Here is a 26,029-nt window from a genome sequence, read left to right as displayed (position 1 = left end):
AAAAGAGGCAACTGGAACAAATGGAAAGTCACAAGAAGCAGTGGAGCATTTTGAGATTCAAGATGAGACACTTGGCCGATATTTTTTTAAAAAAAACAACAACAAGCAAACAAAACGTTTAATACAGTTCCAAATCCTCACAATACTGCTTGGCACCTCCGGCTTCCAATTGGCGCGCCTTTCCACAGAAGTGCGGACGCCTTCCTCACCTGGCTAATGTACAGAGCACAAAGCAAAGTCGGGGCCAGAGAAACATGACAAATTTGTTCTGAGAGTGCTGGTCGGGGAGGTGTGTGGCAGAGACCCGGCCCAGGACAGATGATGGGTGCTCCAGTCAGAGAGGTCTCAGCAGAACTGCAAGAGAGGAAAGGATTTTTTTTAGAGAGTTAGGGAAGAAGCCAAGTATTTCCCTGCCCCAAGCTTGGTCTGTCCTGGAAGGCAAAAGAGCTACAGGTCCACAGGAGAGAAAAAAAGATAATTCTTTTTTACTTTCTCTGCAGTGTAGTTGGTTTGTGGTTCAACAGTGATGGCAACCAAGGGGGATTCGATTGAAATCAAATTGACTGACATCTCAATTTACATTTTAAAAATTGGATTTTTTTACCATTTTAAAAAAATCATTTAAAAAAATTAAATTGGGTTTGCAATCGATTTGGATTTTTTAAATCCTCGATTTTTATCCACCCCGTTGGCAACAAAAAGATGGAACTTGTAGAGGAGAGAACTAGGTGGGAGATGGAGCTGAGAGTTTCGACTCCAAGAAGGCTAAGCTCTAGCTACCAGAATCCCAAAGTCTAATCATTTAAAATTCTTGGCTATACAGTCAGAAAAAGTTACAGACCAGCAAATAATTGGGTGCTGTCGACACTATCAATGGATTTAACCATCAATCTCAAACCCCAAGGAAAGAGGGCTGGTGGGTGTAGCAACAAATAGGTAACACAGTCTTCAGTGCAGCCATTAAATGGCAAAGGGGGGAGTCACAACTAGAGAAGTCCTCAGTTCGGAGGTTGGCGCTGGTTTGTACGTACAGCACTACAGGTGCTGCGTGCTGCCGTTTCCTGCTTCCATGGCTGGATCCCCCACTCACCAGCTGGTGCACGCTCCTCTCCTCCTCGCCTCTGGCGGGCGCACGGGCTTCTCTGTCCCACCTCTTTGGCTGATCGCCCATTCAGATAAGGAGGCAGGACAGGCAACCCCGGGGTCCTGCCAGAGACAGGTTGAATAGCCAGAGAGGAGGATGAGGAGGAGAGGTGTGTGTGCCAGCTGGTGCGTGGGGGATCCAGCCGGGGGAGGCAAGGGGAAGGAAATGTGCGGCATCTGTAGAGTCATGTGTACGAACTGGCACGAACCTCCGAATCGAGGTTCGTGCCCATATCTAGTCACAACTGCTGTTCACGCTGTTTGCGAGCCTGTGACCCGTTTGGTATTCTGGCAACGAGTCGTTCGCCTTCTGAAGCTTTCTGAAAAATGCCAATCATGCCGGGAATCTCTTTGCGGCAGCCCCAAAGTGCCGAGAGGTTTTCAATGGGCAAATCATAAATATGGCAGAAGAACGTCATCTGGCCAATTGAAATCATCCTCTGTTGCACGGGCTGGCAAGTAAAATAATAAAACAACAACAACTGAGATGCTTTAAGAGAAGTCAGAACAGATTGCCATAAAATCCATATAAGTTGGAAATCTTATTCTGCACAAAATGCAAGCTTTTGGCCAGGGTACAAAACTCTGCATTTAAACCTACACGGACCAGCAGGGTTTAGGCATCTGTTTCTCGAGAGTGAAAGGGGGTGTTCTCAAAGGCAAATTACAACACAGTCTCTTAGTTTATAAAATGGAATGAGGACTTAAACCTTCCCAGTGGCCAACAGGACATCTTCGGGCAGACCTCATCATACCTCTTTGGGACCCCTTGTTTTTTATTCCAAATGGACCAACACTACCCCTCTCTCCAAATCGGCCAAGGGTATTTCAGTCTTGAAGCAGGGCCTATGGTACCCTTTCACTTGCCCAGAGTCAAATCCACACTACCTTTTGCAACTAATGCTTTACAAATAGTACCACAATTCTTTTTTTTCCTGCTGATTTTCAAAATAGTAACAACAGAACTGTTAGCTCAGTGGCTAAGGTCTCTGGCTGCGGAGCCAGAGGTTGGGGGTTCAATTCCCCACTGTGTCTTCTTGGTAGGGACTGGATGATCCATAGGGTCCCTTTTCCAGCTCTGCCGTTTAAAGGTTATTATTATTAAACCCTGCAAAAAGAACCACAAAAGGTGGCTGCTTTTGCTGAGAAATGGCTGTAGGGAAGGACGGCTTAACCTTTTCCCTTGTCTGCTGCCCTCCACGGCTACTTTATGCTTTGTGAGCAGGGAAGAAGGCAAATTTGGGTAGACAAATGGCTAGCAGGAAAAGGGTTCGACACCTTGACACTCCCCCCCCCTCCAATCAACCTCAGAGCCAGCTCAGGGAGAAGAACTGACAGTACTATGGTATTGCCCAGAGTTTGACCCTTTGACCGAAAGGGGTCTGGTAACACTTGCCTTCCAGCGATTCCCACACTCGTTGCACACCACAAAAGTGGTCATGGGCTCATCTGAACTGCGGGTCTGCACCTGTGTGGGAGAGACAAAACATCTCAGGAGGAGCACAAACAGGGGCCAACTAGCTGTCTTTCCATGTCACCCTTCTGTCCTATGCACTCGCTTAGTTCCAGTGGCCAAGACGGGGCATCTAAACCTCACCCACACGCCTTCATCCACTACCACCGCCAACTTTACATATGGATGATGTTTCTTTCCTTTTTGTCTCCTCTAAAGCATGCTGTGAATCAGATGCACTGGACATTTCCAAGTTCTACATTGCAAGAGCGAAAGAGAGGACTGTTTGGTAAAATCCTAATTTTTCCGCTTAATCATGTGCCGCTGTCATCTTTCTCCCAAATAAAAATGTTTTAGGCCTTTTGTTTTTCCCCTGCATAGATAAGGCGTGTCTACTCTTGGATCATTCTCGTTGCCCTTTGGTGTCTTCTCCAGATCGAGCAAACCCTACCAGAAGAGGGGTGAGCAGAACCATGTGCCATATTCCAAAGGCATCTGAACCCTTTAAAGCCGAGTTCTCTGCAGAAGAGCGCATTCATAAACAACGTTGAACTCTCCCCGTGATTTTCTCACAATGGCGATTTCTGACAAATGTGCCACCTGGAAAAATCCACCCCATTCTTAGAAAGCAGATAATTAAATTTTTAACATGGCCAATTTCTAGTGTATGTTAATCCTGAGGAAGGACAAAGACCAGCTTCTTTTGCAAACTGACTCTTTGCAGGAACAGGTGTTTTAACACAGAGTTAAAGGCTGACTAAACACAAACTACTGTAGGACCCCTCTATCCACGGGATCAGTATCCACTGATTCATTTATCTGCTGCATGAAAACACTAAAAACACCCAGCATGTATTTACCAGAACTTGCCACTAGAGGGGAGAAGAGACCATTCGATGTACAGCACTCCATGCTTCTGCATTTTTTGCCATCTGGGGGTGGGGGGCTTGGATTTGATCTCCTGCGGATACCACATCCCTACTGTAATTTGCAATTTGTAGGGAAGTTTTCTTGGTGGGCCCAGAAATCTGCATCAAGAAAAGGCTTTGCCCGAGAGAGCTCACCACCTCTGGCCAATGTTGCATTCCTTTCTTTGAATAGAACACTGATCTTCCTTACAGATAGATGAGTAATCTTAGTTGCTCTATTAGCCTGAACGTCTGACATCTCTGCTGTTCTTTTCTCTCTCTCTCTCTCTCTCTCTCTCTGTTTCCGTAAGTAAATAAAGAGCAGCCTTCCCTTCCCTCAGGGGTTACAGATAGCGTCTCTATTATGGATCATGTGAGAAGCGCCCTTTCTCCAAGCAGGGCATGGATGGGGATCCCTTCAGGTGGCTCTGTGGGGACGCCTGAAGCCCTTACCTGAGTGTAGGTGCAGTTCTTTTTCTTGCACTTCCCACAGGTGAAGAGATCCGTTTGGGTCCCTCCGGTTTTGGCCATCTGATGCTCCCTGATCGCCTCCTTGGTCATGGCTTTCCGGATCTCCTTCAGCTCATTGCTGGCCATTTCCTTTCAGGGAAAGAAGGTGAACGCATGATCTCAGGTCGAGTCACTCATTTATGTATCTGTCGGCAGCATTTCTGCAAAAGATCCGTGTTTCCCAGCCGGAGGGTCATGACAAAGTGTTTTCTGATAGGGGTGCGGGTTGCCTTATGTATGTTGTATGTGTTCTGTGCCACCAAGCTGGAAGTGACCTAGAGCAACCCTAATAAGGGCTTCCAAGGTTACGTGAGATGTTCAAGGAGTGGCTTTAACAATTCTACTCCCCAGTGACTTTCTAGGACCAAGTGGGGATTTGAATCCCTGCTCTCCAAAGTCCTTGTCCGTCACTCTATAATACACCACACCGGGAATCATAAACCTTTTAAAATAATTTCTTCCTTGACCTTTCAGAGTACGTATGTGTGTCTATGAGAAACCAGCCCTTTGAGGGAGAACGAAATCACTTTCTCAGGTGGGACGACTTTGCCCCATTAAAACCCCCTCTTTATGCAAATGTGGTGGCGAGGGGTGGGGGGGAATCACAGGTGATTTGGCTATTATAAAAGGGAGCAGCGACTCAAAAAGGTTGGGGTCTGTTGCGTATACAAAGCTAGCCGCAATCATACATTGCCTCACTCTCTGTCATCACGAACAGAGGAGCGATTCCACTCCATTCATACCCTTGCAAAAAGTGGAGCTACTCTTGAGCAAGCTTGACACCACTTAAGCTGGGGATGGCTAAAAGGAGCACAGAAATGTCGCCTAATTTAACATAAGAGCCACGCTGAACCAGAGGAAAGGGGCCTCCTGGCTAGCAGGCTGTTTTCCACAGTAGCCAACTCGGCCCCTCTGGAATAAAAGAGAGGCCGGCAGCTCCCTTCTCTCTCTCTCTCTTTTTTTTTTTTAACCTCAGAGGCGTGAAGTTCTTTCGTTGTCCTTAAAGTTTATCATAGACTCCTGCCTTTATATTCGGTCCCTCTGGGAATCCACCCAGGCACCCCCCGCCCCCAATCAAACGAAATATAAGACTCCTGGCCCTTCAATGGATAGTCTTCCTCGTGAACAACTGCTGTGCGAACGGTAGTGGGGATGATGTGCGTGATGAACCACTTCCAAATTATGCTGACCCTGATAAAATTTTTAAGGCAGGCATAGGATGATGTTCCAGGAGAGCTTTTTTCCAGGGCTTTCCTCCCCCTAACCCCCCCCCCCCCCAGGGAGCTTCCAGGGCTGAGTGGGGATTTGAACCCAGGTTTTTTGAATCCCCGTCTGACACCTTAACCACTACACCCCACACAGGCTCTGGAGAATTTTGAGAACCCGGCCACGTGGCTCCTAGCTCTGCAGGGACGCGGGCGGGCCGCCAGCAAGCCACCCCCTCGGGATCTTTCAGGCTCTGCAAGACCTCCCTTCTCACCTCCGAGGTCATCACGGCAATTTGCTCCGGGGTGATCACGCCGCACAAGACGTTCTTGCGGAGGTCGGGGTTCTTGGAGTCCTTCAGGTTGGACAGGCGGCTCCTGATTCGGTTCTTGTATTTCAAGTCCGTGTTCTTGACCTCTTGGTAGATACGTGCAAAAAAGCCGTTAAGGAGCAGCCCAAGAGATTTTTGTCTGAGCTCCTGCCACAATGACCTATTGCCGTGGCTTGTCTTGTTAAAAAAAGGGTGTGGGGGGGGGTTCACAGACCCTGTATTTTTCTGTACCTGGAGAGAAGCTGGAGAATGGGAGAGACCATCCGGGGAAGTCCTCTGAAAGGATGATCATGGAAACCAAGAACTGTGAGGAAAGTCTGAAAGAACTGGGCCTGTTTAGCCTTGAGAAAAGAAGACTGAGGGGTGATAGGGCAGCCCTTTTCGAAGACTTGAACGGTAATCATACAGAGGAGGGGCAGGATCTGTTCTCCGTCACCCCACGAGTGCAGGGCACATAATAATGGGCTCAAGCTCCAAGAAGCCAGATTTAGGCTGGATATCGGGAAGAAGTTCTTACCTGTTAGAGCAGGATCATCATGGGACCCATGACCTTGAGAGGTGTTGAGCACTCCAAGGTTGGAGACATTCAGGAGAAATTTAGACCTCTCTCTGCCAGATCTGCTTTGATTTGGATCCCTGTGTTGAGCAGAGGGTTGGACCCGGTAGCCTTAGAGGCCCCCTCCAACTCGATGATTCCATAATTCTATAAAACGCCCTTTTTCCAGATCTCTCCACAACGAAAAGAGGAGGAAAACCATCACGGGAAGTAAGTCAAAGGGTTTTATCTCCTTCTTCAAAGGGGCCTTCTTTCCTTACCCCCTCCTGCGTTGGAGGTCTCTACTCTCCAGATCCCACCTTCACTCCCAGGCCTAACCTAGAGACATGAAGACATCGTCAGAACCCTCTGCAACGCAACGCAAATGTGGCTCCCATCGCTGGAAGCAGTTTTATTCTCATGGAAATATGGACTAGGACATACATTTCCTTCCAAGAATATGTCAGACCACAATGGGCTCCAGACCATCATAGGGTCCAATGGGTTGCGCTCCCGATTAAGCTGCTCCCAGTTCACCTGTTCTTCCCTTTTGCTCCTTGGGCATTGCTCACAGGCAGTAGTGCAATCCAGACTCAAAGATCTGCCAGCTAGATAATGGGTGTGGCATGGGCAACATTTCTGGAGCCAGCCCCACTTTCCCTGCACCAGTTGATCTCAGATCGGCCCGCACAGTTGTTCCACCTGATCCCAGCTGGTAGTGGAGCCATTTTTTAAAAAAAGCAGAAGAAGATGCTAATCTTTGTTAGATCCTGCTCTGCCCAGACTCATAGCTAGCTGCAAGGCCAGCACTAAATCAAGCCAGGATCAGGCACAGGAGGGACACACACATCCCTTATTGACAGGACCAACATCCACTGGTTCACCGATCTATGGTCTGAAAATATGCAAATGTTTAGAAGAATTTTTTTTTCTATAAATATATATTTCTAATTATGAAATTACCAGAACTGGCCACGAGAGGGAGCCGGAGAACAAGCTATGTGTAGCAATTGCTGTGATATTAGTGTTTGCTATAATCTGCATTTTTCAGCATCTGTGGGGGACTTAGAATTCACCCCCTGCAGATACAGGGGTCTTACTCTAATTCAAAGTAACTTTAAACCATCTCTAGGCTGAGTAGGTTTGGATTCAGTATAGCCACAGATAGCTTACTCTCAATCATCAGACACATTGACTATTTAGGATTGTGCTTCTCCTTTTTCTCCCCTGCCTTACAGCATTTTGCTAAAGTATAGGGATCCTTTCTAAAGAGTTCAACAACATCCTAAAAAAAAAACAGTCCAACCTGTATGCTTCTTGAGATTTTCTGGAAAAAGCCATGGCCAAACACTTTTCAGCGTGTTGCGCTGTACAGAGAGACTTAAATATAAAAAACATCTGGAACAGTGGCAGCTCCAAAAAAATAAAAATAAAAACAACAACAGCAACAACAACACTCAAATTCTTTCCAAGCAAGGATATATTCTTCTATCTGGGCTGAGATCTGCTCACAGTCGGCGCCAATAGCTACATAGTCACCTGGGAAGGAACAGGAATAAACTAATCAGACTCCTCTAACGGACAAAAAAGGGCCAGCAGGCGAGAATGATAGACAAATTTCATAGCACGCAGGGGTCCCTCTGCACTCAGAGGTCCAGAACATAGAGCATAGATTTCAGATACATTTCCAACTCAAACAATTCTCTGTAGCTTATTGGGTTTTTTTATTATTATTATTGTAATACATATCCTACCTTTCTGGCCAAAAAGGGACACTTGGGGTGGAAGTAAACTCAAATAAAAACCAATACAGTTAAACTTTTTTTTTTAAAAAAAGAGTTTTACAACACCATCAGAATAAATCTTTTAGAAAAGAATTATAGAGCACTCAATGAGTGCTAGCTAGAGCACCTCTTCATATTGGCCTAGCATAAATGCCAAAATCCTATCTAAACAACAACGAAAGAAAAGTGACCTAGGAAAAGTGGGAAATGGGTAGAAAATGCCACAGTGGGACCGGGATGAGCACAGAATAGCACATCACTCTGAGAAAGCCCACAGTTTCACAGCAGCCATTATTAACACCAACCAACCACAGGACGTTTTATAAATGCAAAGATTCAGGAAGGTAAAGAACGAAAAGACATACGGAAAGAAAGGGGCAACAGCTAACAATTTTTCCTTACCGTCCGTCTGTAGAGCAGAGGTCAACATTTCTCGGCACTTGGTACGCACGGTGTCACATGTGACAGGCATCGGTGGAAAGGTGGTGATTTTTGGAGTAGTGGGGGTTTTCGGAGGATCCTGTCTTTTGGTGGAGCTAAAAGAGACACTGAGCAGGTTAGAATTTCTTGGTCCACAGGACGGAGATCAAGCTGTGTTGAGCGCAAGAGAATGTAAAACTGGGTAAACTTTGAAAAAGAATCTAAGCTCCCAAAACTGATTCACAGAATCATGGAATCACAAAATCATCCAATAAAAAAAAAACCTGTACTTCGAAATTTTTCAAACCCCCAAAAGGACCCCATCAAGGGATGGAACAAGGTGACCTTATTCCGTTTCTTTCACAATCTGGTGGCTGAAAACCTTGGAATTCATGGCCACTGGACGTCCGGTTTGCCCCATCTTTGCTATCCTTCCACAAGCAGGCAAAGACCTTTCTCTTTAGGCAAGCCTTCCCTTCGTAACTAGCTACCTGTGTGCGATTTTAGTACTGCTTGTTTTCCATTTTTGTGTTTTCCATTTCTCAGAGTAGCATTTTTTTTAAAAAAAATATTTGTATACTCATTGTTCTTAGCTTTAAATATTGTCTTTTAATGACGTTACCCACCGTAGCGTATGCATGCTGGCATATTGTGAGCTCAAAACGGCATTTCCGAGCTATGATCCATGTACTCTCTTAATCTGTAAACCTGGTGTGAATTTTCCTGGATCAATTCCTGTTGGATGGCAGGACGCCACTGTCAAATTCAACTAAAAGCCTCCTATCAAATCCCTTGTTTTGACAGTAGACTCAATTGGGATTATGAGCATCACAGTCCTACTGGATCAGAACAAAGGCCCATCTCCACATGCAATCCCAAGAGTGGGCCAGAGTTAGCTATAAGATACCCTGAATCAAAAATGAACTTACCCTGTTTCCCCACAAATAAGACCTAATCTGAAAATAAGCCCTAGTAGGATTTTTCAGGATGATCATAATATAAGCCCTATCCCCAAAATAAGCCCCAGTTAAATGAAACCTCGCCCTCCACCCTTGTGCACCAACCAGATGACATGACTGTATTTGAATAAACATAGATTGTCGTACATGGAAAAATATAAAACATCCCCTGAAAATAAGCCCTTCTGTGTTTTTTGGAAGAAAAATTAATATAAGAACCTGTCTTATTTTCGGAGAAACACGGTAATCGACTGACTATATTTTCAGACCATCAAATAACCATTGTGCAGTATGTTAAAATATAAAACACAGGCAATAAAATGATCAGTGGAAATAGCACCCCACGAAACCAAGATAAAACCCACCACGCTGTAGAGTTCTTAGAAGTGTCTAAATAATGAGCTGAGTTTCTAACAGAATAATAATATTACCAGTGTCTGTATTCATGAGTGTACAAAAAACAGGATTATAGAAAGGAACAGAGATCAGCATTATTCTGGAGTTCGACTTCTCTCATTTTACTACTAGTGCTAAACCTTTAAGGCTGAATTTTGTTTTATGTATATGGTTCCCAATTCTGGGTGTAAAAGAAGGCAGCAATATCAGATACATATATTATTTTGTAATCCTAACAAGAACATTTTAGGCAGCCCATGACCCAAGCAAGAGGAAAGGTGTGTCCTGCCATGAGATTTTGGGTGCTTTCAGAAATTTCAGCATTATCCACACATTGAATGACCTGAAAGTCATCATTTGGGGGGGAGGGTACCACAAAATGAGATACAGCTGTGATAAAGTGTATACTAAAGCTGGAAATCCACTTAAAAGGACTGAACATCAATCAGGGGTTCTTAAGTCATTACTAAATATGAAATCCTACGTTGATTCACATTGTTGGCCATCTGTCTCAACTATGCTATTGTTACTTCAGAGACCCATAACTGAAATTATTCACAGCCTGATAGCCCTATTCGTTTACTAACGAACCATTGTCACATTATCTATTATATCTATCCCCGCTTGGTCATGGGGCTGCATATAAATATGGCAGTTCCTACGGTCTCAATCTTATGTCCGAGGAAGTGGATTTGACCCAAGAAAGCTCACATTAAAATATAGCAATTCGTCTTTAATGTGCCACAATATTTTTGTCTCGATATTTTTGTTGTTGTCGTTTTCTCTGATATGTCCTACAAGAGGGCCTTATCTCAGCCCCCACCAAATAATTTTACTCAGAGAAAAATAAAGCAAAAATGAAACCTACGCCTCACCGATCAACGACTAAATTATACCAGATCAATCACTTCACGGAATGTTCCTTCCGTCCCAGTAACTAATCTATATGATCACTAAGGTTTGTTTCGGAATGTATTTTACTAAGACTAAATTCTGTGAAAGCTCATTAAAATAAGTTCATCTCTAAGGTCCTTAGGCAGGACAATTTCCCAGTAAGACGTGCCCTGTTTTGTTCATCCTGCAACAGTAAATGCTAACTCCCCTACTGGATTGCACCAAGCCCCCTTGCCTGACAAAACACCTTTCCGTCTGAACTAATTTAATCTCAACAATGCCACGGGGCATGTGAAGCCCTTCCGATGCTGCTGGAGAACATCTCCTCCAACCACCGGTTTGGCTGGAGGGCACTGACAGCAGTGGGACATTAACAGCATCTAGAGCAGGGCTTCCCAATCTTGGGTGGCCAGATCTTTTGGGACTAGAACTCCCAGAAGTTTTTGCCACTCGCTGTGCTGGCCGGAGTCTCTGGGAATTGTAGTCCAAGAACATCTGGGGACATCAGTTTTGGAGTCACTGATGCAGAGGGACAAAACATTCCATAGTACTGGAAAACAGACATTTTGACAAATCTCATAAGAGGTTTTTAGTGGTCCAGGAACGTAAAAACTAATCTCATATTTCAGTCAAAGCAGAAGCAGTTGCTCTCAGTCAGCTGAGAGTCAGATTCCACCTATTTTATACCTTGCGTGTATGTTTTCTGTGCTTATTTTGTGGTCTGATATTGCTTTTCAGCAAGGGTTTCAAGTCACACAGACTCCTTCAAAGTTAATTTGTTATCAGAAACCAAGAAGTACTAGATGTGACCGAAAACTTTCCAAATCAGTTAGACTGAGAGAGAGAGAGAGAGAGAGAGAGATTGAAAAATAGTTTTACATTAAAGTTACTTCTGAAATAATAGATATCCACTAAATAAGTGTAAGCAAGGTGATATAAGCATAAAATAACTGCAAACAAGATGGAAAACAAGTTGGGAGTTGCATTACCAATTTTTCAGAGATAAACTATTCAGTGAGTTTTGAGGGGGAAATCCATGGAGGGCTGACAAAAATAAATAAATAAATTGGAGAACTGCATGCATCCTGCACGCCATGCAACGCCTGCCTTGAACTGAAGTGACAGAATGCATATAGCTATTATATACGGGATGCTGGAGATATGTTGGCCAACCAGCACGCCTGGACAGAAGAGTAAATATTTGAGATCTGCCTACTAGATCTGAGAATCTAGACTCTACGTTTTATTGAAGAGGACAGCTGTTAGATCCAAAGGTTTCCAACGGGTAAGCCATGATCAGAGCTTTTCACTCTCTGCTACGGAGCACCCTTGCGTCACGCAGAAGGCATTAGCAGATTAGGGCCGAGGCCCCTTTCCAAGAGGTCACACTCCGCAGGGGCCCTTCCCTTGTGTCCCAGCCCAACCGCTCACGGACCTGAAGCTGCAGGAAGCGCGTATTTCGGGCTGGCAAGTTCAGAAAAGCTTTTTACGGTTCAGAATGCCCAAGGAATTTGTGCTGCTCAGGAGACCATAGATGGTCATATCAAATGACAAGGATGTGCCATCAAGTCAGTTCTGACTTATGACCACCTTTGCCAGGGTTTCTGAGGTATAAATTGCTCAGAACTGACCTTCCTATCTTTGGTGGCTTCTGGTGGCACTCTCCCGAAAGTGGCTTTTCTCCTGGGAGACACAAGTGGGGAATTGCACTCCCGCCTTCTGGCTCTACAGACTCAATGGGGAAGTTTGGCTCCACCACCCGTTTAAGTTATGGTGGCATTTCTGCCACCCTGAGTGTTTACTTTTGCAGTCCTTCCCTGAAATATGTGGGAAAACTCACCGGCTTGAGTAATCCAGGACTGGCTGCTCTAACAAGCCCCAGCGCATGTTTACTCTCTGTTTGTGTAGGTGGATGGCGGATGGCTTGCCCTGCCACAAAGCTCAGCTGAAGCTGTTAACCTCGTAAGCACATTGAAGTATTATCCATTTCCTTTCACAGTTCACTTATGGGAATGGGAACAGTCTCAACCAAACAGCTACAGTTTGGCTTAAGAAAGCACACGGCTTGCCTTAGTGCACTCAAGCCATGCATTAATTAAGACGAAAGGCCCCACAGATAATGTGAAAAGACTAGGGTTGCTGTTACTTTATCCATCACCAGGGAAGGAGCATCATGTGGCAAAACAGTTGTGTGAAGCAAATCTGTAGCTGAGCTACTTCCCAAACTTATGAACCCAAACCACAAAAACACAAGGTGACCGATGAAAAGGTTGACCAAACCCAAGCCATGTTTCTTATGACTATCATTTACCTGTGTGATGCGGGGCTAATGGCCTAGTGTAGTGGCTGAAATCCTATTGGCATAACGATACCTGCAGAAGGCTGATGACATCATTAGCAGGCAGCAATTTTCAGTAATTAAAAACACCCAACTTCTGTCACTCAGTTTGTGCAATCCCTCTTCTCATGTGGAAGCTGCATGAGAGAAGGAGGGAGTCATGATCAAAAATCATCCCCGCCAGGATATTATCCCCAGATGCAACTTCCAGTAATTAAAGTCTTCCTCCTCCCATCCCATGGTTCCCACTTGATGAAAGGGATTATAGAGGAGACCTGGGGGCTGCAGAAGTAGGAAGTGTTTAATTTCTGAAAGATCACTCCCTGCTGGTAACAACATCAGCTTTCCACAGGCATACTTCCATCAACAGAATTCCAGTCTCTGGCAGATTCTTGATAGAGAAGGGCACAAACTGGTTTGTCCCAGTTCGTCCCGGTTCATAAAGGTGCCAGCACAGGTCCTGCTGCTCCCCTCCACAGCCTCAGCCAATCAGCCACTCACCAAGCCCAGCTTGCTTGCTTTTCCCACCTCCTTAGCTAATCTCCCAGTCACGAGCAAGAGCCCAGATTTCTCTGCCCCACCCTTTTGTCTGATTGGCAGATCAGACAAGAGGGCGGGGCAGAGAAGCCTGAGCCATTGCCAGAACTGGAAGATCAGTTGAGATGATGCTGGAAGCGAGGGCGCTAGGCCTGGTGAGGGGCTGATTGAGCCAGAGGAGGAGGGGAGCAATAACACCTGTGCTGCCGCCTTTACGAACCACGACGAACTGGTTCGTGCCCATCTCTAATTCTTACCTCTCCAATTTACAGACTGAGATATGGAACAAAGGAATTAAAATCTCAGCAGGTGTGATCTTGTTCCTGCCATTAAACACAATCAAGATTCTGTCTGTTGCAGACAAAAACTCTTTGCAAAAGCACTGCAAAATAAAAGGCCAAACCCAGATATGTCCATGGTAAGCACCTAGCAAAGGAACTGAATTTAGGAGAAAAACATATAATCCCAAACCGCACAGAAAAAGTAACATAACTGACAATGGACATAGCAGTTAGCCTAACCATGTGGAGCACTGGACATCTGCAACATCAGGATTTCATTGCAAAGTCAGCTTCTCCAGATTGTTAAATAGTTACAAAAATGTGTTACATCTGAAAGCTTCAGACAACCAGCTCCTAAGTGGTTGGTCACTGTGGAGCCACATTTTAAGGAACACCTGGCTAGTTATATGGCCTTGTGTTTTTATCCAAAGAACATTTTTTTCTACCAGCATTATTACATATTCATAGAAACGCCCTTTCTCTTGTGGGGGCTAGGACCATCAATAGCTAAAATGCTGATAGCACAGTACATTGCACTAGAGTAGGCCCTTTCAATCAGTGAGAATTTAGTAAGTCAACTCCTCCATAAGTTCCACTGATTCAAATTGGTCTCCTCTAGTATTTTTAAAGGAAATAATGGGAGAAATCCTGTCGCTTAGCATAGTAACTAAGGAAGTTACTCATTGTATCAGAAGGAATTTGGTCACAACTAAGGAAGGCTCGTTGTATCAGAAGGAAATTGGCAAGTCAGCCCCTTTAGTTCCATTGGTTCAGAATGTTCCATTGGTTCAAATGTTAAAGTCACAACTCTTGTTGTGACTTTAGCATTTGGAAACATAGCGTTTACACGGGATTTGACTCATGAAATACCCATTGATTCAATGGGTCTATCTGAGTGCAATTTACTACACTACGCAACAAGATTTTGGCCACTGAGTATTATTCAAGATGGCAATATCAGCTCTAGCAGTTTCTGGAGAATAGAATACAGGAGTTACAGTTGCACTCATGTTCTGCTAGAGAGTTTCCCAGAGTCAAATGGTCAGCTACCGTGTGAACAGAATGCTGTTCTAGATAGGCCTTTGGTCAGATCCAGCACAGTTCTTTCTAATCTCAGAGAGACTACGCCAGTATAAACTATCTCCTAGAAATGAAAACTCATGTGTCAACTGGGCTGGGGACTCATGAAAATTTGTACAAATCTGATGCATGACAGGGACTGCTGTAAACTGAGCTTAGATTGGAAAGGTTGCAGGATTGCTGCATGGCCCGCTGTTTCTACTCTTTCTTTCTTTTACTCTTTCTACTGTTTCTTTCTTTCTTTCTAAAGAGCTTTCCTAAACTCAACGGTTAAGGAAGAAACCATGTGTATGAGTGTGTGTCTGCACGGTACATGCGGGACAGAAGGAAGGGTGGGTTAACAAGTGTGGAAAAGAGCCACAAAGTAAATCAACAAAACCAGAAGGAATGTTTTTATTAATAACACATGAGGTTTGAATGAAGAAGAAATGAAGGTGAACCAAATCATAAACAATCAAAATAATCTCAGAAACACTGCTGTGTTTTGTAGACATTTATTTTTGTTTTATTTACAACTGTTAACTTTTTTTTAAAAAAGTCACCACCTTGACTGATCTCCCTGTAGCACTCTCTCCCTCTAAGCAGCCTTCATATGTCAATATAAAGACAAAATGATCCCATTCTGTTTTAACACTGGAAATTAATTGTGGTGCCAAGATGGGGGAGAGAGAGGACCAAATACAGCAACACCATTTCTGGCTAAAGGGAAGCATTACCTTTGGTCTCTTGGGTTGCCACTCTCCTTTGAGGAAGCTGGCAAGTTCTTCTTCCTCTCGTCGCTTTTATCCTCGGAGGCATCTGAACATCGTAAAAGAGCCGCAGGGAAGAGAAGAAGCAACAACAGAATTAATTGCCATCCGGACTGAGATCCTCTCTCTGTACCCAGCAGATGTCTAAAAGCGTCTGACTGCTTGATCATTCTTAAATGATCCATACGGGCAGCCCAGTGTATAAACTCTGGGCAAAAGCAGAGACACGGTTCAGCATGATGGCAAAATACATCATTCCAGCCTCCTGCACCCGGGCATTCATTTCTCTGATAATTCTGCTGATCACAGTGGCTTATGAAGCCTTGAAGAGCAACACCACCAAAAGTTAAGAGAAGAAGATGCCTCTCCCAGCAATAAAGGGTCCGCCCCAAAGGCTAGAAAACGGATTTTGTTCTCATCAGTCTGATGGTTCTCCGAGCATTGCCTGAAGTTATGTTTTTGGGTTGATACTAGTATCTGCTCGTTAAGAGGAATAAGAGCAGGCATATTTTCAGTACTAACATTATAGTCCAACTTCCTACGTAATGAATGTTCTACAATGTTAAGAAACAATTTTTAAAAGGCAACCAGGAGATGCATCTTCTGTTAACTGAATTGTGGGGACTGCAAGTTTTGACTCAAATGATCGACAAAAGGACTGTAAGGTAACAGACACTCTGAGAAGAAAGGAGGGGAATGATTCTGGTGGGGGGGGGGGGTTGCCCTGCTTGTGGACTAACTCTGCATGAGCAACTGGCTAGATCAGTGGTGTCGAACTGTGGCCCTCCAGATGTTCTTGGCCTTCAACTCCCAGAAATCCTGGCCAGCAGAGGTGGTGGTGAAGGCTTCTGGGAGTTGAAGTCCAAGAACATCTGGAGGGCCACAGTTCGACTCCCCTGATGGATCGTTCCATCTAAATCAGCAGCACCCATCTTATATTCAAGTAAAACTATCCAAAAGTATTTTTCTCCTTACCTAGAAGTTTCTTCCAGGCCTTGATCAGTGATTTGGCCAGTGTGATCACTTCTTCATCCGTGGCTTGCTTCCGAAGCGCATTCACAGACATCCCAATCCGGGTAGACTGCAAGCCAATAAGAAAGGAGTGACCAATTCATCAGACTAAGGCTGGTTAGATAAAAGTTCCCACAAAAAGGAAGCAGTAGCTAAAGACAAAGGCCAAATCTCAGGCTTTGTAACGGTTTGTGCTTGCTTCGTTCAATGAAACAGCACTTTTTTTCGTTTCAGTTCTTTATAACCCTTTTCTTATTCATGCCAGAAAGGATTCTGCCCATTCTGTGTAGGACCTGGGTTCTGTCTTGCTCTTCCCGGGGACATCAAGGACTTACCCAACTGGAGACAGGGCGCTGAATGGGCTGTAACTCTCCAAAAACATTAGAGCTAGGGAAGCGTGCAAGTCAACTGATTAGCAGCACGGTCAAGATAAAACAAATAAACACTTCCTGATGAAACTTAAAGCTCAGTTAAAGAATTCACAATCACAGGATACTGTGATGACTGCTAAAAGAGAAGCATGGGTAGAGGAGAGGAATATGTCTAAGCCTTCTACTCTCAACAGACAGAACATAAACCTCTGGGCACAGGATTCTCAGAGGCAGCTTGGGGCTAGAGCGCATTGCTCACCATCAGGATTTCCCGGTAGATTTTGTACTAGATGTCAAGATGACCACTCAGGGAAGCAATGTGCCAGATTACACTGAGACACCGTCCTTTTAACAACCTGGGTCTGCTACGCATGTTTATTTCAATGGAGATGACAAGGGCCTGACTTTGCAAACAAGCAACTGTTCCCAATGCTTGAAAATAATGCAATAGAAGTAATTACATTTCTTGCAATGTGCTTCTTTTAGGGGTAACGAGAAGCAAGAATATTATTGCCCCCCCCCAAAATAAATGTTGAAACAACTAGTAATCTCATTATTTTGTGGTGTAACATGTACTCAAAGCTTAGTACTAGTTTTTGAGTGCATAAGTGGAATTGAATAAGTCACTAGAGTGAAGTGCACTAATTAGCCAGGGGTTGGTTGCATTCTTGGCCAGGTGCCCAATCATGCAATAGTTACGTAACCAGGAACATGGATTGCATCTCATTAATCGGCAACAGTTTGCCACCACAACTAATGCAATTTCACTTACACATACATAAACTACCAATAGGATTCCAGCCATACTGTTATTCATTGATTCTAAATAGGAAAAGCCAAGGACTCATTTAGACAGGGTTCAGACCATTTTCGGATTTACTTTGCTTTTTATATTTAATAATACTTTTTTTAAAGTAACTAAAAAGTAACGTGTTAGTAACACCTTAGAAATGTAACACATTACTGAGGTACTACTCTCAAAATAGTAAGTTATACAAGTAATGTCAAAGAGTTAAAAATAAGAACTAACAAGTAAACAATGTATTCGCGAAGGCTTTCACGGCCAGGATGTAATGGTTGTTGTGGGTTTTTCGGGCTCTTTGGCTGTATTCTGAAGGTTGTTCTTCCTAATGTTTCGCCAGTCTCTGTGGCCGGCCTCTTCAGAGGACACCACAGAGACTAGCGAAACATTAGGAAGAACAACCTTTAGAACACGGCCAAAGAGCCCGAATACCCCACAATAACAAGTAAACACTTATTCTGAAAATGTACCAGGTTCTGGGTATCAGCGTGCTCCTTGCAGTTACCCTGGAGCAAGAATAATGCTGATGCTGTTTTATTTTACAAGAATAAGATTATATGGTTCTCCCAACAACTTCTTAATCTGGTATCCATAACATTATCTGAATGAATCATGATTCATGCACCTTGGTTACAACTCTTGAAACACATCCTTCTGGCTAGAGTCCTGAAAGTCTGGGAGAAAACTAGGAAAATTGGTCCCTTCCAACTTGGCAGTTCTAAGATGACGATGATGAAAATTCAGGGGTACTTTCTTAGTAGCATCATAAGGCTTTCTTAAACTGGGGGGGGGACATCAAAAAAGGTTTGCTAAAATAGTGAAACACCTTTCAAGGTAAGGTTTCACTTACTCAGACTGCCAGGAACTGCAGAGTATTAAGATTAGCATGCAAAACAATCTACAGAAATAGACAAGGATAATTACATTATGCTACAGACGTATACTGGCACTCCCATACGAGATGTATTTCTGCAACTAGTGAGTGCTGCCATCTGCATGAGAGGAACATGGGTTTCACTGCTGGCAGCCCGTTTGCATTCTTTTGATTTTTCTCATTTAGTAGAGACAGCCCTGCAGAAGCAAGACTGCTTGTATCTAAATAATACACTCTGTTTTAATTTCTGTTTTCTACGTCTCGGATGGCAAAAACAATGATCTGTTCAGGATATGGAGGGTACAGCAATTTGTAACTTTTCTCCATAGTGCACAGTACATTGCCAATTCCAGTACCATAACTAGTACAATCTTGCATTCTAAGTTAGAAATGAACTATTTTAGTTTTTTTTAAGACACTGAAATACATTTAGTTCAGATGTGAAAATAAGCATTTTAATTTTTTTCCAAAAAAAAAAATTCTTCGTCTCTAAGGGTTTTTCCCCAAAAGGAAAATAATTTTCACCAAATGGCTTCAAAATATCTGAAAATTCTGCATCGACATTTCTGGCTGATTTCAATGAGCTGAAGAGATTGTGCCAACCAAATTTTGAAAATATTAGTGCTAATGATCATCAGCTCTTTAGTCCTCAAGCCATCACAAATGCCATTGCAGTAGAGATTATCAAAGTAGATATGTCACTGAAGAACCAAAAAGAAAAAATTGCACATTGCATTAGATAAACAGATGCCAAAGCAGAAGCAAGAGGCTGGTAGCAGGGTAAAACACAAGGAGTATCCACCAACACAATTTACCTGCAGTAAATCCAGAGTTATTGGCATACTTTTCAGCTCTTTCAGTAAATCTATTGCTCCTTCCTGGAAGAGTAAAAAAATGCTACATATTAACACTACCTAACAATCAACATGAGTCCAATTTGCTTCACAAAAGCAACTGAGAACATGTCTAGCGAATTATTAATTTCAAAATCAAGCCGAGCAAAGAAAATGCTGTTTGAGGAACACAAACACGCCTGGTTAAACTCGCAGTTCTTGCAGCAAACAACTGTTGTGTTACATTGCGCGATGTTTCTCAAATCAAGACAACTTTATTGTTTTCCCACCACTGAACAATTTTCACCTTGCAGCATTCAAGCAACACACACACACACACACAAACAAATAAACACACACACACACACACACACACACACACACACACAGGGGAAGGAAGAACTACCAGTCACATTATAATATGCAAGTGTATAATAGCTGCCCAGAGTGGTAGAATATACCAGATGGGCGGGATATAAATCGAATAAATACATAAATAAAGTGTTCTTGACCAATCACGCCAACGTTTGTTTGTTTGTTTTTTATTCGAAACAGAAGAAACAGCAGTCAACAAAAACAGATGGCTTAAAAGAAGGTGGTGCCAGCGGCACAATCGCCACCAAAACACACTGGAGCTTCCAAAACACAAGGCTTCTGCAACCAATCTGGATACAGAGAGTTGCCAACCACTCTTTTAAGTGGAAGACTGTACAGAAGTGAAAGAAGTGTGTGTTCAGCAGCACACAAAACAGATCAGATGAGTGGTCCTTTCGGACCAGATAGGCGGGGTATAAATTAAATAAATGAAATGAAATGAATGAATGAGCTTTTAAAAATCTTTTAGAAAACACCAAATCCAGGTAGTTAAATAAATCTGCAGGTTGCAAAGGATGTTCAGTCAACCGGTTTCACCTGGCCCCCTTGCATCTGTCTCTTCCCACTTTTTATGCCCTGTCAAGGTCTGATAAAGGAATGCGAGGGCTAGCCAAGTAAATCGTCTGGAATGTGTCTCCAACTCCAGAGCAACTTCCCTACCCATTTCATAAGATAAGGGCTCTCTTGCTGGGTTCAATCAGTAAATGCTCTGGGTTTTTAAAAAAAAACCTCTCCAGTACGAGTAACCACAAACGGAGGAGGAGGCTTAAACCGGCCCCTCTCCCTTTCGACCTTCCATTATTTATAAAACAGGCTTGTTTTTCTGTTTCACCTCTGAAAATGATTTAATCCCCAGAACAATCCAGAATTGCACAGGCCATGAGATTGATATGAAAAAAAAAAAGCCAGGAGCGATAGTATCTAGAAGACACTATTTGTTCTCATTAAAGCTGTTCCTCTTCATCTTTCTGAAAGTCAGGAAAATACAAATCCTTTCAAACTAGCATTTCTGATTTCACTGGAGTTTTTAACCATCTCTTTAAACAGCAGGATAATAATTACGTGGCTCACTTAGATATTTGCTTTATCCTTTTGCTATTGTATTATACTAAAAGATCGAAGGCATTCCAAAAGATAAAGGCTTTTTTTAAGCGGGAGAAATTATACACTTAACCAGCACAGATAATGCTCAGTATTTTATGCTATCTTTTCACCTTTGAAAAATTGTGCACATTTTGCAAGGCAAATTAGCTCACTGGCCAAAAGCCTACAGGGTACTTACCAGGGATTTAAGTGTACTGTATTTGTATAAATCATGGCAGCAAAGTACAGTATCACGAATTTATAAGCTGCCACTTACCAGAGTCTAGCAGGGCTGGAGGCCATTCATCCATAGGAACACCATTAGTCGGAAGTGACGTGACAGCACATAATAGCAATACTTTCATTCCTGGTCACAAGTCAAATTGCACAGACAAGACACACAACCAGGAACGCAAGCAGCAACTTGCTAATTACTAGCAATTTCCAGCTGCAATTGCTGTAATTGCACTTACACTGGCATAAATTCCCTATTTTCATCATTGTGACTGCTTGCAATTTGTGCTGTGGGCAGGATAAGCTGTCCTGAAATCAGATTTTATGGCAAACTATCATGTGTTAAACTTTGGGTTTATGTTGTGGGTCATTATATTGCAAGAATGACAGAGAGTGGACAGAGAGGGAGGGAGAGAGGCCATTATTTTTTTAAAAAAACCTCCTAAATGTGGGCTATTTTATACGAGCTTAAAGTGTTACTAAGACTTTTGTTTTTTCATTTCTCTTTCATTTTTTGTAACACCTTTCTAGGGCTGACGTGGCTTTCTAGGGACGTGGTGGCATTGCAGGCTAAACCGCAGAAGCCTGTGCTGCAGGGTCAGAAGACCAAGCAGTCGTAAGATCGAATCCATGCGACGGAGTGAGCGCCTGTCGCTTGTCCCAGCTCCCGCCAACCTAGCGGTTCGAAAGCATGCAAATCCAAGTAGATAAATAGGGACCACCTCGGTGGGAAGGTAATGGCGTTCTGCGTCTAGTCGCACTGGCCACGTGACCACGGAAGATTGTCTTTGGACAAAACGCTAACTCTATGGGTTGGAAACGGGGATGAGCACCACCCCTTAGAGTCGAATACGACTGGACAAAAATTGTCAAGGGGAACCTTTACCTTTACCTCTAGGGCTGACAGGTGATGACTGTGGACTATTAGGGTTACTAAGGAAAGGACAGGTTGGAAAGGCTAAAATAAAGAGCCCCATCTTTTCCTACAGGACTTCGGTGCTATAGCAATACTGGAATCAAAACAGGTTTCCTTTTCAGGCAAAAACAAAAGGAAAAGAAAAAAAATGTCTAATGTCCGAGGAAGTGGATTTGTCCATGAAAGCTCACATTCAAATATAGCAGTTAGTCTGTAAGGTACCAGAGTTGTCTATTTTTTTGTTGTTGTGGTGGTGGTGGTGGTGTTTTTGTCTGACATGCTAGCGCAGACTAACATGGCAACCTCTTCTAAAACTACTACTGTTGCCCAGCCCAGCTTTAGACAAAAGAATTCATGCAACTGATATTTTCTGATCCTTGTTCATGGTGAGAATATCAGCACATTTACTTTGGCCTACGGAACTCCCTTTCTTCTTGTTCCTGTTCCTCTACTACCAGACATTGGATGGCAACATGACCCTTCCTGGGGAGGGCAGTTCTAAAAGATGAAGTTGCAGAAAAGAGTCTCCAAGGTTCTTCAGATAACTTCGTTCCTGTGCTGCTTTTATTTTACCCTGAATAATCCACCCTAGCAATTGCAACTTTTCATGTCTCATCATATGAACCCAGCATTTTAGGATTTCATGATTTCTTAGTCTTCATTCATTCTTTTTACTATTTCTTTGTGGGTCATCCTCTTAACCCATTAAATTCTTTAAAACCCAAATGAAAACATGGTTGTTCATTCAGGCCTTCCCTCCAGCCAACTCTTGATTTTTTATTTTTTTTCTTACTTTTCCCTATCCTTTATTTCATTGCAGCCATTACTGAATTATCATGTACTTACCTGTGTTTTATTGTCTGATTTTGTATTGGAAGCCGCCTAGAGTGGTCTGGTAGTCCAGATAGGCGGGGTATAAATCAAATAAATAAATAAAATAAAGCCACGCTGCAAATTTTTCTAGCTTTTTTTTTTTTTTCCCATCAATAATTCCAGGCCATAGATAAGAACCAAAAATACACAATACCCTGCACATCCTCAAACCCAATTTTAAGCTTTTCTTGCACAACCCCTCATGCATTCTTCCTTTAAAGCAGAGCTCCCCTGGACCACCTCTGTTCATTTATTTATTTATTTATTAGATTTATACCCCGCCCATCTAGACCAACGGTCTACTCTGGGCGGCATTACAACATTTAAAAAGCAATAGAACCAATAAACATGCAAGAATCCAAGATGTTAAAAATGCAAATATTAAGATACAGCAGGAGGGAAAGCCATTGAGCACCCCCATTCTGTGAGCTGTTCGCTGAAAAACCTAAATGGGAAACGAAAACCAACATTCGCCAAATTGAACCCTCATCAGGACCAAAAAGGCAGGAGAGGCGGGGCTTTGTTGCGGTGCTGCCAGCAACTCCAGAGAGGAGCTCTCTCTGGAAAAGCTGGAACCCTCCGGTCCAGGATCCTCTTTTTGAAATGGGGATCAAAGGAGAGTCTAGAAGAAGTCTCTCTGAAGCAGATGGTGAGCAGCAGAAGGAGAAGAAAGGGAGGCAGACCCGGACTTTTTTCTTCTGAAGAAATCACCGTGCACAGACCGGAGCGGGCGCCATTTTTTGGCACTGAGCCGCGAGGAACCCTTTACCGGGGGAGAGGAGAGCACTCAATATAAACTAAAAATATATAACAAGTAAGTAAGCCGAAGCCTCTGATTTATGAAACAGCCTCATTAAGCTGAAATAAGAATGAAATTATTTGGCAGAAAGAATAATGCAGCGGCGGGTTTATCTTATCAGTCTGACTCAAAAGCGAAACTAAGCTTCTCCAAGTGAACTATTAAAACGCCAGGCTGATTCTAAAGCCGAGAGTCTGAGATGGAAAAATAAATCTTATGTTTCTGGAGAAAAATCCCAGATAGCAACACCGTCTGACTGGATTTAAGAGACTTCGGTGGATGCAGTGTGTTATTCTTTGCCTTCTCTGGACTTTGTGAACTATAAATAATAGAATCTGGTGGTTGGAGCTGACGTGGCCGACTGGACTAAGGAGCATTAAGGGGTTAATGAAGATCACAAGACGAGCTCCAAGGACAATCTACTGGACAGTTTGAGACTCTGTGACTGTTGTTTTGTTTGTGACCACGTGTGAGTCTAAAAATAGAAGCTTGCTGAACTCAGGAGAAGAAGAAATGACTGCGTCACGGTTCTAATTGATATTGTATTTGCTGGGCTAAAAGTTGATTTTTATACTACAATATCTGGACAAAGATTGGAGGGAGATCTAAGGGGAGGTTTATGATGAGGGGTTTGAATTGTTGATAAAATTGTGGAAACGGGAAGGATTTCTAGGGGGTGATTATTGTGGTATTTAAACAAACCCCAAAGCCTGAGATGGACCCCAAAAATTCAAAAGAACAAATGGAGGCTTGGTCTCTTCAATCCCAAAATTCTGGAATAGTGGTGCAAGAAATAGAAAAGGAATGGCAGATTAATATACAAAGGCTAATATTAACAGGGTTCCAGCGAGTGAATGCAGGTCTTAGCAAAATAGAAAATTTGATGAAAGGGACGAAAGAGGGGACAGCAGATGCCAAACAAAACTTAAATGAAGTTGTACAGACTTTAGAATCGTCTGTATTAGACATGACACCAGGTAATATGAATGCAGTAGAGAGTTATCCAGTGACCCATGCAGCTTCCAAAATTAAAAAGTACTATGACAAAAATCTTAAGGAGGCAGAGATACTGAAACCAGATAATTTTATGGTGAAAATATGGGAAGTGAAAAAAATGGATATTCTGTCAGATGGGCTGAAAGACTGTTCAATTCAAAAAGAAACGGAAAGATGGGATGTATTGTATAAATGGCAGCAGCTACTAGACGATGTTGGAATAACATAGAATAAAATTAAAATTAAATGATAAGATAAAAGCAGGAGGGTAATCAAACTGTGAAAAAGCAAAAAGTTGATATGTATTAGTAATATGAATTGATTGGATGATGTTATACTTTATGCTCTCCTATCCCCCAAAAACTATTTTTCCTTTCCTATCCCCTCTTTCTTTCTGTACCCTCTATCCTTGTTTCTAAATAAAATAAAATAATTAAAAAAAAAAAAAAAAAAAAAAAAAAAGGACCAAAAAGGCAGGACGTCCCGGACTAAAGGGAAGAGAGAGGCGTGGCTGAGGGCGAGAAGGGGCGGGACCAAGGGGCGGGGCGAGCTGCGAGCGAGAATGGGCGGGGGGGCTGAGCTGGGAGGGAGCAGGAAGGCTAGAGCGCGGGCCGAGCGAGCTCGGGAGAATGTGGGCGGCGCTTGACCCTCGCGCCGGGGGCGGGGCTTATTTTTTTTTAAGCGCCAGGGGCGGGGCGACGAGGGAAAAAGCCGTTGGGACGGCGCTGCTGGGGGGCGGGGCCAGTCTCTCGGGACGCAGGAGCGTTGTTGTCAAGGCAACGAGGGGGGGGGGAAAAGGCGAAGTGGGGAGCAGGGGAGCGCTGGCGGGCTTGCCTTCCCTCACGACGAGGGGGAAAAAAAAACCTCTGAGGAGCTGAGCGGCAGCCTTCTCTCTGTGAGGGCGTTGAAGACGACGGGCGGCCTTCGGGAAGACTTGGCGCCTGCCTCCCCGCCTGTTTCCCCCCCTGAAGGGGCGGCAAAATGAAGGGAACCGGGCCGTCCTTCCGTCGGTCGGTCGGTGCCCGTCAGTCTTGCGGCGGAGCCAGTCCTTCACTCACCGCGCTTTTCTTGGCGACCATCTTGTCGAGCCGCTTGGCAATGCGCACGATTTCCTCCTCCCCGCCCATGGCGCCGCCCCCCCCCGGCTCGTCCTGGGCTGTCGGGGGTGAGGAAAAGAACCCCAAGAGGCTGCCGAGCGAACCGTGCCGCAGTCCGGCCGGCCGCGGAAAGAGCAGCGACCGCCTCACACACACACACATATAAACACACGGCCGCCTGTTCCGTTGTTTGCGCAGGCCCGAGGAACGACGGGAAACGTAGTCCCGCCGCGCCCCTCGG

The 26,029-nt window shown here is 43.8% G+C and overlaps 1 protein-coding gene across 1 annotated transcript; it reads right to left on the bottom strand.

Moving 5' to 3' along the window:
- Positions 1-104: 104 nt before the first annotated feature.
- TCEA2 (transcription elongation factor A2) lies at positions 105-25,984 on the bottom strand. The gene is made up of 10 exons (XM_020814397.3): positions 25,750-25,984; positions 19,398-19,460; positions 16,500-16,605; positions 15,492-15,573; positions 8,273-8,406; positions 7,569-7,625; positions 5,495-5,649; positions 3,958-4,104; positions 2,540-2,611; positions 105-354 (listed from the first exon to the last, which is right to left on the bottom strand). The coding sequence occupies exons 1-10, from the start codon at positions 25,948-25,950 to the stop codon at positions 346-348; spliced, it is 1,026 nt and encodes a 341-aa protein (XP_020670056.2). The 5' UTR covers positions 25,951-25,984; the 3' UTR covers positions 105-345.
- Between the last annotated feature and the right edge of the window lie 45 nt (positions 25,985-26,029).

The sequence above is a fragment of the Pogona vitticeps genome, chromosome 4, assembly GCF_051106095.1.
Source record: "Pogona vitticeps strain Pit_001003342236 chromosome 4, PviZW2.1, whole genome shotgun sequence".
NCBI classification, from domain to species: Eukaryota; Metazoa; Chordata; class Lepidosauria; order Squamata; family Agamidae; genus Pogona; species Pogona vitticeps.
Note: the sequence above shows the minus strand (reverse complement) of the source record. Positions and strands in the feature narration are given on the sequence as shown.